Source organism: Triticum aestivum, chromosome 6A, assembly GCF_018294505.1.
Source record: "Triticum aestivum cultivar Chinese Spring chromosome 6A, IWGSC CS RefSeq v2.1, whole genome shotgun sequence".
NCBI lineage: Eukaryota > Viridiplantae > Streptophyta > Magnoliopsida > Poales > Poaceae > Triticum > Triticum aestivum.
Window position 1 is genome coordinate 30985389 of NC_057809.1, and position 14942 is coordinate 31000330.

Genomic DNA, 14942 nt, shown 5'->3' on the forward strand with positions numbered 1-14942 from the left:
GGAACGTCTCTACCACCAAAACCAGACTACAATTCCCTCAAAATCTTTGGGTGTGCTTGCTATCCCAACTTACGTCCGTATAATCATCACAAACTTGAATTTCGTTCCACTCAATGTGTGTTTCTAGGCTATAGTAATCTGCACAAAGGATACAAATGCCTAGAAATTTCCACCAGACGTATATATATTTCTAGAGATGTAATCTTTGATGAAACTCTCTTTCCGTTTGCCAAACTTCATCCCAATGCAGGCGCTCTTCTTCATGCCGACATAGCACTTCTTTCGAATCTTGACACTCTATCTGATCACGGGGGTGAATTACCTGAAGCTGACCATGTGAACAAATCCGCAGAAAATTGCAGTTCTAATGATATTTGTACAGATGCAGTTCATAATTTTATGTGTCCAGAAACAGCCAAAACAGGTGCTGCAGATCACGAGGAGGATTCTGGCGGCAGCAGGCGATCTGGCGCGCAATCCCAGGCGGATCCTGGCGCCAGCGCCAGCGCAATCATTGGCGCACGATCCGAGGAGGATCCTGTCCGCCTGCATGCAGAGACGGCGCGTGCTTCGGTGGCCGATAGCGACGGTGCGGAGCCCACCAGCACGGGCGGGACCGGGAGTGAATCCCCGCTCGCCACGACTCCACGGTCCGCCAGGGTGGCCGACCAGCCGCCCGACCGGGCGACCGTGGCTGGGTCCGGCCCACTGACCCCGATGCGCACGACACCCTGTGCGGAATCCCTAGGCGACACGCGGCCCGCTGCTGCTGGTGGCACAATCCCGAGGCCGATCATGCTCACAGAAGATCTGGCGCCCGATTCCGCGGTGCAGGACGTTGGATCTTCTGTGGTGGCCTCCTCTGCTGCACAAGTTATTCCTCGACGCCATACACGGTCACAATCAGGTATTACTAAGAAAACAGAATACAAAGATGGTACCATTAGGTATGATAAAAAACGTGCTTTTCTCACTACTACTGGTGAACCAGTTAATCTTGTTGATGCCCACTAGTGCAGAACCGGGCAATAGCACCGGTTTGTAAGGCCCTTTAGTGCCGGTTCGGGAACCGACACTAAAGTTTCGGCACTAAAGGCCCCCCCCCCTTTAGTACCGGTTCAGCATGAACCGGTGCTAAAGGGGAACCACGTGGCACGAGCCAGCTCCGGGGGCCGGGAGCCCTTTAGGTACTAAATGGTTGTGGGTTTTTGTTTTATTTTGTATTTTTCAATTAAATTTGTGTTATCAATTTAATTTAGGATTATTTTACGTTATAATGAGTTGTAGTCGTCATCATCATCATCATCGCATATTAATAAATAAATAAACTCTAGCTAGCTAAAAATCATCGTAGTCGTCTAATTACCACTATTTAATCATCATAGTCATTACCGCTAGCTATGTAATCATCATCAACGCTGGGTAGCTTAAAGAGAAAACATTCACTTTGTAACAGAAGCAAAGATATCATCAAGTTCAACATAATCATCACCAACATCGAAGTTCAGGACACGGATATGAGACAAGTACTAATTAAGAGCATGAACTAGTAGCTACTGATCCTGCTGCTCCCTCTCAGGTAGAATAGCATAGAACATGTATAGCTCTCCTGATTCATCATACTGGAGCATGCAGATGAATCTGTCTCCTAATCTTGGGTTGTGCTTCTCCTTACTGCCCCCTAGTACTTCTCTGCGATCGTTAAAATTTTTGCTCCAATCTTTCACTATTAAACATTCTTCGCTTTCAGAAATCCTAAATGCACTCATGTGCAACGTAGGAAATCTTGGTCGTAAGCTAACCATTGACATGCGACCGTTTGTCTCGATCCACTGAGACACAACTGTCATCGGAAGTCCCTGTTGAACAACATCGTATAGTAATTAATATACTAAGCAATGAAAGTTTAGCTTCAAAAATAATGTATGCAAAAGATGCACTAATTAAGGACAAATATTTAAAATCTTACCATCTTTTGATTATAGATGTGACCGTAGTTCAATACGATCACCATTGGTCGCACGTTTTGAGTATTAACATTTCTAAGTTTAGGAAAAAAATTGTCTTGACGGTATTAAGATCCTCAAGCCATGAAACATAATGACTTATCTCCTCGCAGTTTAGTTGAGCCCCGGGGCAGTAGTAGGTCCTGTCTATCAAGCGCCGGACATGTTTGCTTGAACCGAAATAAGCTGACAATACAAATTAGTTGTCAACTATTTGTGAATAAACTGTATCAAAGACATAAACATATGCATGCATGGTTGAGGAAAACTCACCAAATGGTAGAACTGGAGGCGTTTGCACATCGACCCAAATGTCTATATTACCTTCAATATCATCTTCCGGACGAATATCAAAGGTGATAACCATATCAGGCTCAAATGCATAAGCCTTGCATAGTGCTTGCCAAGTTTTGCATTCAAAATGGGTGTATGTGTCTCCATTATATAATTTGACGTTGAAAGTATACTCATACTCCGTCTTCAAGTAAACTCTCTTTACTTCCATATCATCTATAGCACTAAAACCTATCTTATCCAAGACAAAAATTCTTGCATGGCAGGGGATGCGCTAGTAGAATAGTGAAAATTTAAAATTATAAGTTGAAGCAAATGAAGCATAAGTTTTGCATTCAAATAATAATTGACAAAGTGACTTACTGTATCAACTTCGAATGTCTCATCCAGCTTGATGCTGAAGCGCCTACCATCAACAAGGAAATTTTGGTCGCACAGGCCGCGCTGGTCTTCACAGTGTTCGCACATAATAAAATCTTTTTCGTCGGCAGATGACATTTCCTATGTTCATATAGGTGAAACATTAAACACCTATATCTAGCCAAATATAAATTCATCTAACATTTGACATTAATATATTTAACTATATATTCAATTGACATTACTATATATTTATCTTTTCTATCTAATTCATCTAACATTCGACATTAATCTAACATTTATATAAACTCAAAATATATAAAAAAATAAATAAACAGAAAAACTCATTAACAAATAATATTTTAATTAGATCATCAAATCTCATATACCTAAATTTTCTTACTAAAAATAAACTAGTTATATTAATTATTCAACTAGTTCTAATCTCATATACCTAAATTTTCTTACTAAAAATAAACTAATTATATTAATTATTCAACTAGTTCTAATCTCATATACCTAAATTTTCTTACTAAAAATAAACTAGTTATATTAATTATTCAACTAGTTCTAATCTCTAGTTCGACAATTTTTCTATCTAGCTAGCTAATTCATCTAACATTCGACATTAATCTAACATTCGATCATCTAATTAACTTTTCTAAAAAACAGAAAATAAGTAAAAAAATGTGTGTACGTGTGTGTATGCATGTGTGTACGTATGTGTGTATGTGTGTGTGTATGCGTGTGTGTGTGTGTGGTATATGTGTGTGTGTGCGGCCCCGTACGCCGCCACCCCGTACGTATGAGCGGGGGCGCCGGCGTACGGGGCAGGGGCGCCGATGTGTGTGTATATGTGTGTGTGTGTATATGTATGTGTGTGTATGTGTGTGCGGGAGCGAGAGAGAGAGACGTACGGCCGCGGCGATGACGACGGACGGCAGCGGCGTTCGGGGCGGCAGCGCGAGACGACGACGACGACGACGGGCGGCGGCGGGGACAGCGTGAGACGACGGACGACGGTACGGGCGACGGGCGGCGACGACGGGATCGAGCGGCGCGCGCGGCGGAGGTTGGAGACGAAGTGGGAGATGAAACTGACATTTTCGTAAGTGCTATATATATAGGATGGGCCTTTAGTACCGGTTCGTGGCTCCAACCGGTACTAAAGGCCTATTTTCGCCAGGCCAAGCGGCGGGAAACGAAGGCCTTTAGCACCGGTTGGAGCCACCAACCGGTACTAAAGGGGAGCCTTTAGTACCGGTTGGAGCCACCAACCGGTATTAAAGGGGGGCCTTTAGTACCGGCTGGAGCCACCAACCGGTACTAAAGGCCTTGCGCTGCCACCCCAAAGTTTAGTCCCACCTCGCCCGGCGAAGGGCAGCCGCACTGGTTTATAAACCCAGCCGCGGCTACCTCTTCGAACTCCTTTATATAGCAGGCTTCTGGGCCTAAATAATTAGGGCGCGCTGCCTTGTGAGTCTGCTGGCCCTTCTGGGCCTGCATTTGCACACCCTAGGTCCGGTAGACCCACAGGGCAGTGCGCCAACAAATTTTTTATATAGTTTTTTCTTTTATTTATTTTTGAGTAGTTTTTTATATAGTTTTTTATTTTCTGCATTATTTTTTTCTTCTATTTATTTTTGAGTGATTTTTTGGTATAGTTTTTTTATTTTCTGTATTATTTATTTTTGTATAATCCGAAACCCTGATAGTTTGATTAAATTGCATTACTTGTAAGTCCAGTTAACATGGATGCTTATGATGCAAGAGCAACAGCAAAAGTGAAAATTTGGCACAAATAGGTAGTTGTGTAACTAAAATAGGTAGGAGGAGAGATAGCTCTTATGTCACAAAAAAGAAGTTGTATCAAACCTTTTATGTCGGATCTAGAACAAACCAATCGGTAGTGCCATCATACAGCCCTACCGTGGCTCGTGATGCATATATATGCATATCAAATGCACAGTTGGCCGTATGATGGCGAATCCGAATGATTTGTATTCAGTCGATGAACTGGTAGATGTATGCAGTCGATGAACTGGTAGATGTATGTAGTCGATGAACTAAAAGACTTATGCAGGGAAGGCGAGAGGTGGGCTATATATAGTGTCGTCTGGCTCACAAAGTGATTGTGATAGTTTCGATCCAACGACTCACATGAGCTAGGAAGAAACACACCCTTGATCCAACGACTCGCAAGAGCTAGAAAGAAACACACGATCCGTGTGATTCTTCCTGATTGGTGGGATGCACATTAGTATCGGTTCGTGGCACGAACCGGTGCTAAAGATTGGCAACGAACCGGTACTAATGGTAGCAGCCTGGCTAGCCGTTGGAATCGGCACTAATGGTCACATTCGTGCCGGCTCAAATTCAAACCGGCACTACTCTGTCAATGTAACTCTAAAGATTGGCAACGAACCGGTACTAATGGTAGCAGCCCGGCTAGCCTAGAATTGGGTTAGCTCCATTGGCAACTACTCTGTCAATGTAACTCTAAAAATTGTGGTTCACATTCATCAAAACCTATGAAAAGTGTAATCCTCTAGTCTTTTTTTATTGGATAGAAATTGTTTTTGAAGAAATTTCTTAGTCAGTAGAGTTTGCCAAACTTGTGTTTTTCCCAAGTCACTTACACAAAAAGAAGTCCGGAGTTTTAAATGCTGCATACTGAACACATAAGAAGTCCGGAGTTTAAATACGTTATTAAAAATAAAAAAGAGATGCAATGCTGGTTAATTTGCTTCAAGCCATTCGGAATAGTGTAGACGGCACTGCACATAGCTCAGTGCAATCTATGCTACAGTGCAATCTACACTATTTCGAATGGCTTGAAGCTAATCAACACATGTAGGTGAGCATTGCAACTCTTCGTCATTGTCTGTGCACTCACGGCTTATAAACCGCTCATACTGCCTCTCTCTTGGCGAGGTGGGACTAAAAACAGCTTGCCGTAACCTCATTAGTACCGGTTCGTGGTACGAACCGGCACTAAATGGTGATGGTGGGGCCATAGCCTGACCGCAGGCTGACACAGCCTCTTTAGTGCCGGTTCGTGGCATGAACCGGTACTAAAGGTTCGCCACGAACCGGTACTATTGATCGCCGCCACGAAACGGCACTAATGTACACATTAGTGTCAGCTCTAATTCAAACCGGCACTAATGTGCTTCACGTTTGACCCTTTTTCTACTAGTGGCCCTTGCTCACAAAGATTGGAAAGAGGCTATGGATAGTGAGTATGATGAACTTATGAAAAATAAAACATGGCACCTAGTACCATCGAAAAGTGGAATGAACATTATTGATTGTAAATGGGTGTACAAGATAAAAAAGAAGTCAGATGGAAGTATAGACAGGTACAAGGCTAGATTAGTTGCTAAATGTTTTAAGCAAAGGTTTGGAATTCACTATGAGGATACCTTTAGTCCAGTTGTTAAATCAGCCACCATTCGACTTGTCTTGTCTATTGCTGTTTCCAGAGGTTGGAGCTTAAGACAGCTAGATGTCCAGAACGCGTTTCTTCATGGTGTTCTTTAGAAAGAGGTGTTCATGCGGCAGCCACCAGGTTATGAAAACAAAGGTACACCACACTATGTTTGTAAATTGGATAAAGCTCTGTATGGCTTAAAACAGGCACCAAGAGCTTGGTATTCACGATTGAGCATGCAACTACAACAACTTGGGTTTGTACCATCCAAGGCAGATACATCCTTGTTCTTTTACAATAAAGGAAATGTCACAATTTTTGTGCTAGTCTATGTTGATGATATTATTGTTGCTAGCTCAAGTTCAAGTGCCACCACTTGTTTTCTTAAAGATCTCAAGTTGGAATTTGCTCTCAAGGACTTGGGAGATCTTTATTATTTTCTTGGTATTGAGGTCAAGCAGATAAGAGATGGTATACTTCTGACACAGGAGAAATACACAGCTGATATACTCAGGAGAGTAGGCTTGGAAAAATGTAAACCTGTGAGTACACCTGTCTCAACTTCCGAAAAACTTTCTGTTGAAAGTGGAGAGCCACTTGGGTCAGAGGATGCAACAAATTACAGGAGTGTTGTGGGTGCATTGCAATATTTGACACTTACACGCCCTGACATTTCTTATGCTGTCAACAAGGTATGTCAGTACTTACATGCTCCTAGTACTACTCATTGGACTGCAGTTAAAAGAATTTTGAGGTACCTTAAGTTTTCAGCGGGACTTGGACTTCAAATTACCAAGTCTTCTTCTATGCTTGTTACTGCCTACTCTGATGCAGACTGGGCAGGATGTATTGATGATAGAAGGTCAACTGGTGGGTTTGCTGTATTTCTGGGATCCAATTTTGTGTCATGGAGTGCAAGAAAGCAGGCTACAGTCTCTAGATCAAGTACTGAGGCTGAATACAAAGCTTTGGCAAATGCCACAGCTGAAGTAATGTGGATACAAACACTGCTTTATGAACATGGAATTAAGACTCCAAAAGCAGCCAGATTATGGTATGATAATATTGGTGCAACATATCTGTCAGCCAATCCTGTTTTTCATGCACGCACAAAGCATATTGAAGTTGATTTCCACTTTGTCAGAGAAAGAGTAGCAAGGAAGCTTCTCGAAATTCAATTCATTCCTACTGGAGATCAACTCGCTGATGGATTCACAGAGCCTCTCACTATGAGGAGGTTAGACGAGTTCAAGTACAATCTCAACCTTGGTCGATGATCATGAGGTTTAGATTGAGGGGGAGTGTTAGAATAGGATAGTTTCATTCAAATTGTAATCTATCTCTATCTTGTTTTCCTCTCCTCGTTAACCTCCTATACCGAACTAACTTGAGATCAATCTCCTGATCTCTATCTTGTACTCCAAGGCATTGCCACTATATATAAACATGCGGCCCGAGACAAAGGGTTCAACGCTTCCAACCCAATTTACACGGATTTCATCGGACCCTCACTCGGTGCAGGAGCTTGAAGATGTTGGATGCCAATGCGGGAGGTGGGCGGCATGACGAGACATGCCAGGGAGTTGAGTGAACGCCAAGGGTTATGGCACTCGCGCGCTTAATGGTCATTCTTCAAGCAACGAGAGCATCAGAAGGGATCTCTGCAATCCACCGCACGGTGTCTAGGGGCGAAGCATCGACAACATCTGCCATGAAGCCAAGCGGCCATGGGATGGGGGCAAATTCCGGGGTTGGCGACATCAGACGGCGCTGGTCACGCCGTGGCAGCACCTCCTGCCACCCCCTCCTGTGCCCACCTCGTGCTGCGCATGCACACCCCACCGGAGTCAATGGACTTGGAGCCACGGCAACCGGCCGAGTGCAGGGACCCCCAGGCGAGGAACGCTAGTCAACGGAGGCGTAAGCAACGGGAGCGGGGATGGACTCCGTCACTGGAGGAGGCCTTGCAAAGGCACAAGTTCAACTTCGCCGCAATTGCCGGCGTGGAGCGACCCGCCAGAGGCGACGAAGGGCGCGAGGAGATGAGCTCCAAATCAGCCCTAGCAAACCAAGGGCGACCCCAACATGCGGAGGAGGAGGGGACAAGCGTCATCATCCGAAAGTAGAGGTGCGGTAATGAGCATTGTGGACGGAGAGGCCATCATCGTGAGCTAGGGTGAGGAGCCATGGTGCACACGAATGGCCGGGAGCACAAGGGAGCAGAGCCCCGGGTTAAGACAAGAGAGGACGCCGTGGTGGATGCAAGGGTGGCCGAAATGAGGAGATCAGGCTTCAGGCAGCGCCCCCCGGCACGCTCCCCCGTCGCGAGAGCGTTCACGAGAGGGCATCCAGCGTGGAGTCACAAAAAGGAATTTGCAAGGCACTGCTTGCTTTGTGTTTCATTTGAGCTTCCAAACCACACGTTAGCTAGCTCATCCAGCCATTACCAGCATCTTTATTTTGTTCTTGTCGGGGAAAAGGCGTTCCCAGCATCCCAAAGAAAACAAAATTGCAATGAAACCCGGGCCTGGTTGAATCAGAAGCTATTTAAGCAGTTGCAAATAACAGCAGGCAGGACTACTTGTGCCATTTGATATTTGTCAAAATCTCAGCATAAGCACAGATATGCAGAAATATAACATCAGAAACTCCATGCTTGACACAACATGGAAGGTAATCAAACCCGCCAGCAGATGCGCTCGCACTAAATTGCAAACAAGATCAATTGACAAGCGATCCCAGCGCATTGTAAGTACTCATTTACGGAAGCAAGACACTGTGCCTTCAACCTTTATGCCAGAATGTTTATCAGCAGAGAACGACAACAGGAAATTAGTAGCATGGTCATCAGCAGCCCGTTTCTTCATCTCCAGCGACCAAAGCGAAACCTGCGGAGCAAGTAATAACATCATCAGTCAAAGGAACTTTGAAGCTTTCACTCAGGGAAAGCTGCTGGAGGTATTCTCGTGACTTTTGTATGACTCAAACAGTAATCATTAGCTTCACAATGGTGGAAATCGTGCCAAAAGCTCCAAAGAACATTATCAGACAGAATCAACATCTCAAACAGAGAACAACGATAGGTAGTTTGTATTGTGGTTAGTACCCTTTCAACTTCAAATATGAGATGCAATCCCTCTGTCCCAAATTACTTTTCGCACAAATGGATAGAAATGGATGTATCTAGAACTTAAAATACGTCTAGATAAATCAATTTCTGCGACAAGTAATTCCGGATGGACACAAAGCATAGCTGCATAAAGTTTGTACAAGCTAAATTATGTTAGTGGCTAATGATCAGTCATATATAAGCAAGTTTGGTGGACAACAAAACAAGCTGAGAAAATGATTGACCAAACAGCCTAGAACTGGAATGATCATCCATAAAACTACAACAACTGCAAGGAAAACGATATATAGAGGTATAAGATTCAACCAGAGATTTTAAAAAGGAACTCTTCATGTATTGTGACAATTGTCAGTTCACTAGGTATGAGGAGGAATGTGAAATGACAATTCTATAGTTCCGTATAAATAAAGGAAATTTGAAAATAAATGCTCAGGTATTGTTAGTTCTCAATTACTTGTTTAGACGGGACATCATGCAAATCACACTAGGACTTGATAGAGCTATAGCCACACTAAAAAAATTAAAGGTGATGCAACAATGAGTAAAACTGTACAAGTAAAATGGAAATATATCCCTGAAGCACGAACATATGCATTGGTCATTGAAGGGCTGGAGGGAGAAGAGTTCACGCCACCAGAAGAAACTTGTGGAGTACTACAGACTAAGGAGGAGGTAAAACAAAAGGAAAGACACTGGATGCAAACAAGGGCAAACAAAAGTGCACATCCAATGGATAGGGGCATAGGGCGTATAACATCAGTAGATAAAACAAGCAGAATGTTATTAGTGATGAAAGCAGTTTCTAAGATGCGATTTTGATTTCGATATAAACTATAGAGGTCCAGGTGGCAAAAATTGAAGAAACTAGACTGCACACAAAGCATAGCTACAGACAGATTGGACTTTGGACCAGTGGAATGATGTGTAGCTAATGGTCAATTATATCTATATGTGCATGATGCAAATTTAGTGGACAACAAGTGACATCCTGGAAAATGTTTAACCAAACAGCTTAACACTAGAATGATTGTCCATAAACTACAATAACTGCAAGCAAAACGATAGACAACATTACAAGATTCAATGAAGGAGTACTCTACAACTATTGTGACAAACTGACAATCATTAGTTCACTAGGTATCACAATAATCCGACATAAGAAGCAATGTGAAATGTCATAGCTACAATAAGACCATAAAATAAAGTCTGAAACCAAATGGTCAGCAATTATTATGATCAATTACTTGCATAGACGGGAGTCACGGGACCAACATGCAAGTTACAGTATGACTTTATAGAGTCTTAACCACATAATAAAGTTTAAGGCAACGTAGTAACGAGTAAATGTTAAACAGAAATATGCCATCCAAGTGCAGTAAAGTGTAAGCAGTTCATTTGCTATCACTTAGCATGATGGCACTCTCATCTCTGAGCAGGCACGAGTACATGCACAAATAGAGAAATGGGAAGGCTCCTACTTAACCAAACCACGAGTCATTGGAGGAGCGATAGGGAGAAGAACCCACACTAACAGAAGGAACTGGGGGGAGTACTGAGGAGGAGGTAAACCGAAAGCAAGGCACCTGGAACGAGAAGCCAAGCAGAAAAAGCACATCCAGTAGAGAGAGGGAGCGGTAAAACATCGGCAAATAAAGAGATGGCGGTTGGGTTAATGCATGAGGAAGATAACAGAGAGGTGCTGGCGAAGGGATGAGGAAGCAGGGTCTACAGAAAAGATTCAAGATGCAGCCTCTACCATCAGAGCATAAGACGTGCTTATGTGGGCAACAGCTAAGAAATTTGGTACTTGAGAAATGGCAGTAAAAAGATAGCAGTACATATCTTGAGGAAACATATCTAATACCTCAACATACATGCCGAATACAAGCTTACCTGCTCAACCAGTGCATCATATATCTAACAGACAATCCTCTTAAGCGTTTTGTGCAACATCAGCTGCATCAGGCCGCCCGCCATTACCTGTTTTTGCAAGCATCAGAAGTCAAACAACCAAAATGACATACCAACAAAAAGCTAAATAGAAACGAGGAGGCATCTATGAGATATTTACAAAAGCTCATAGTTCCCGTTTTGATACAGCACTAGGGATAGATAAACCACAATTACCTTCAAAATTAAAGGATAGTCCAACAGAAATATATACTGATGAATATCATAAAAATGAAAAATAAGCACTCAGACTATTTAGCTGGTCAAAGAGACAAGTTATCCAGAATTATTAAGCTTGTTCCATGTCATATCAGGAAAAAATATAATCAGACTAATCCTAGCAAAAAAGTGATCCTAAGTCCTAGCTACTCAGATTTACATTATGTTTAAATATATTCAGCATTAATGATGAAAAGGACTTAATTTATAAGTTTTCCCTGGTACATAACTACATATGGACTTGGTACTTGTAAATTTCCAACAAATTTGACATTATGGATTCAAGATAATTAGCATGATCAGCATAGATAACAATGCCGAGTGAAAAATTACTCTTACCTGCAGTGCAGACACTTTCGAATGCATGATATTGAGAACCTACATTGTGAAGTTTCTTGACCTCCAATGGCTGAAACTGGACCGTGTAGAGGGAGGAAGGAGTAGACAAGACCGCCACATGATTATACTCAGCAAACCCTTCTATGAATATGCGCCCCGCCTCCTTCTGTGGATTCAAGGAGAGAAGATTGTCTAGTTCGATAGTTCTTCCAAGCACCCATGAAGAATCACCATCATGCTCACTGTTTCTTCTCCAGAAGTGTGCATTGCAGCCTGACAACGTGAGTAAACCAAGTCCACCACCCTTTTCAGTTATAAGAGAGATCTCATGGTCTTTGGTGTAGTTCAGGTCTCCTGACACACGTCCCACGGTTAGGCTCTGCCTCTCCACATCAAACTCAAGGCAAGGAGCGTGGCTGAAGGCCTCAGTTAGGCTCGTCGGCCTGTCAGAGAGAAGCCAGTAAAGGGAATCCCCAACAAGCAGAGAGTGCATCTTCGAAAAATTCATGGCAGGAGGGCTGCCCATAAAACCCTTGGGTGGAAGCATGGTTGAGACGAGATTACCCCAATCACGGGTCTTGGACGAGTAGACGCAGGCGATTGCTCGTGAACCCTCAACGGCCACCAGGACAACCTTGAAGTCGTCGTCGACTCTCGCATCTCGAAGCACCGCTCCGTTGACCCGTGCAGACAGAGCCCGTGCTGGAGCCTGGAGGGGGGTCGATGAAGTGGCGGACGCCGGTGACGGGGTCCCACACCAGGAACTGGTACTCCACGCCGAGGAAGATGAGTACGAGGCCATGGCGGCAGCTGAGCATCTGGCTGCCTTCCCTCCCCTTCATGTTGAAGCGCTTGGTGGGGAAGCGATTGGGGGCGCCCATAAGCGACCCGAAGCCGAGGAGGCGGCGGACCTCGTCCGCGACGAAGAAACCGACGAGGGGAGGGTTGGGGCGGTGGTGGAGGCGGAAGCGGCGGAAGAAGTCGGGGTCGGAGATGAGGCGGCGCCAGCGCGTGCAGACGGCGGAGGCACGGGGGAGGGAGGACGGCAGCGGAGAGAGGCGGAGGAGGATCTTGAGCAGATCTTCCTCTTCCAGCGACGGCGGCGGCGGCGCCGGCGTCGACGGCCCGTCATCTCAATCTCCTGACGCCTCATGCGGGGAAGGGGAATGGAAATGGTGTGGACTGGAGTCTGACTCTGGTCGAAGGCCACGATGTGTGTGAGTGAGAGTGAAGTGGATCGATCCTGAAAGCGAGATTGAAGCCCAGGACGCGAAATGGATGGGCCCATATACTGGTAGTGGTTTTACCATGAGACTATAGTGTTTTTTTCAAACACAATACAAGCCCAGATATTCACACACACATACACTCGATCCTATAGACGGCACACCTTGCCTTTATAAGCACCTCCGAGATACTGAGCCGGCACAACATTTGAGACCGAGGAAGTCGCCGCTGACGCATTTGTTGTCGACGAAAACGTCTACCACTAAATGCACATCGCGCGAAAGATCTGAAATAAATTGCGAAAAATGCGACCACCAATATCAAGTCTAGTAGAACTATAAACCCTCATAAGTTGGTTTCACCACAAGACTACAGTTCGCACCATGAGACTACAGTTGTTCACTGAACAAAATAACATTCTCTTTTGAAACAAGAAAAAAGTATCTATGAAGATTCATATCCTATATACTTAAGAAGTTTACCCCCATTACTTGATTTATCTCAACATGCAACATAGACATGTCAGCATCCAATCACAACCCCTGGTCAGACCCATCCCCTTCCTGCGCTTTAATTTGGCTTCTCCTTGTGGCGGCGGCGGCGCTCCATCCCCATCGTCCGCCACATTTCCTCCGCGGCCCAGCAGCATGACGCGGTGGATGCGGCCCCTGTCCCCTCCTTTGTGATATCCGGAAACAACAAATCTTTCGGCTTCTCCGCCCCCGCCTCTCCCCCACCCCCATCAATAATATCCACCCCGCATCCCCAACCTTCCTTTGCTTCTACCATCCATCTCCCTTCGATTCGTCGCCTTGCACTAGTAGAAAAAGGGCCTATTGTCCCGGTTCGTAAGGGCCTTTTGTCCCGGTTCCTGAACCGGGACTAAAGGGTCGGTACTAATGCCCTGTTCTTTTAGTCCCGGTTCAATCCAGAACCGGGATAGATGGGCATCCACGTGGCCTGTGCGCGGAGCCCAGGCAGGAGGGCCTTTGGTCCCGGTTGGTGGCACTAACCGGGACCAATAGGCATCCACGCGTCAGAATTTCTGTGACCAGAGTTTTTGTTTTTTTTGAAGGGGGTGTAACGCCCCAGATATAACTTTCTCAATTTGTACTCCAACTCTTGCCGTTTCCGGCATTAAGTTATATTTATTCCTCGGGTTCGGGTCTTTGTTTCCGTGTGTTGTTTTCGTTTTCATGCATCTCATATCATGTCATCACGTGCATTGCATTTGCATACATGTTCATCTCATGCATTCAAGCATTTTCCCCGTTGTCCGTTTTGCATTCTGGCGCTTCGTTCTCCTCCGGTGGCCATTTCTAGCTTTCTTTCGTGTGTGGGGATTAAACATTTCCGGATTGGACCGAGACTTGCCATGTGGCCTTGGTTTACTACCGGTAGACCGCCTGTCAAGTTTCGGGTCATTTGGACTTCGTTTGATACTCCAACGGTTAACCGAGGGACTGAAAAGGCCTCGTGTGTGTTCCAGCCCAACACCCCTCCAATTTGGCCCAAAACCCACCAAACTCTGCTCCATCGTCTCGGTCGTTCGATCACGATTGCGTGGCCGAAAACCGCACCTCATTTGGACCCTCCTAGCTCCCTCTATGCCTATTTATACCCCCTCCAATTTTCGGATTCATCCTCTTCCCCGTCCAAACCCTAGTCCAAAAAAAAAGAGATCCGCCGCCGACGGGCGTGTCCGGGCGGAGCCAGACAACGTCCGCCGCCACCGCCGACCATCCAGGGCCCGACACGTGTCCCCGCCGGCCTCCTCCCCCGCGCGGCCCGGCGAGCCCGCGGGAGGCCCACCCGCGCCGCCACCGGGCCAGATCCGCCGCCGCCCGCGGCCTCTCTCCTCCCCGTCGCCGTTCGCCGGTCCCGCCGCCTCCTCCGCGCCGCCCCTCGCCGCCGGCCACCGCCGCGAAGCTCCGCCACCACGCCGCCCGTGCCCGGCCGCCCCTCGCCGCCGGCGCCGCCCGTC

General features: G+C 45.5%; 1 protein-coding gene across 1 annotated transcript; it reads right to left on the reverse strand.

The window, feature by feature from the left end:
* Positions 1-8639: 8639 nt before the first annotated feature.
* Positions 8640-12941, reverse strand: LOC123130134 (uncharacterized). The gene is made up of 3 exons (XM_044550081.1): positions 11732-12941; positions 11117-11203; positions 8640-8981 (listed from the first exon to the last, which is right to left on the reverse strand). The coding sequence occupies exons 1-2, from the start codon at positions 12531-12533 to the stop codon at positions 11157-11159; spliced, it is 849 nt and encodes a 282-aa protein (XP_044406016.1). The 5' UTR covers positions 12534-12941; the 3' UTR covers positions 8640-8981; positions 11117-11156.
* Between the last annotated feature and the right edge of the window lie 2001 nt (positions 12942-14942).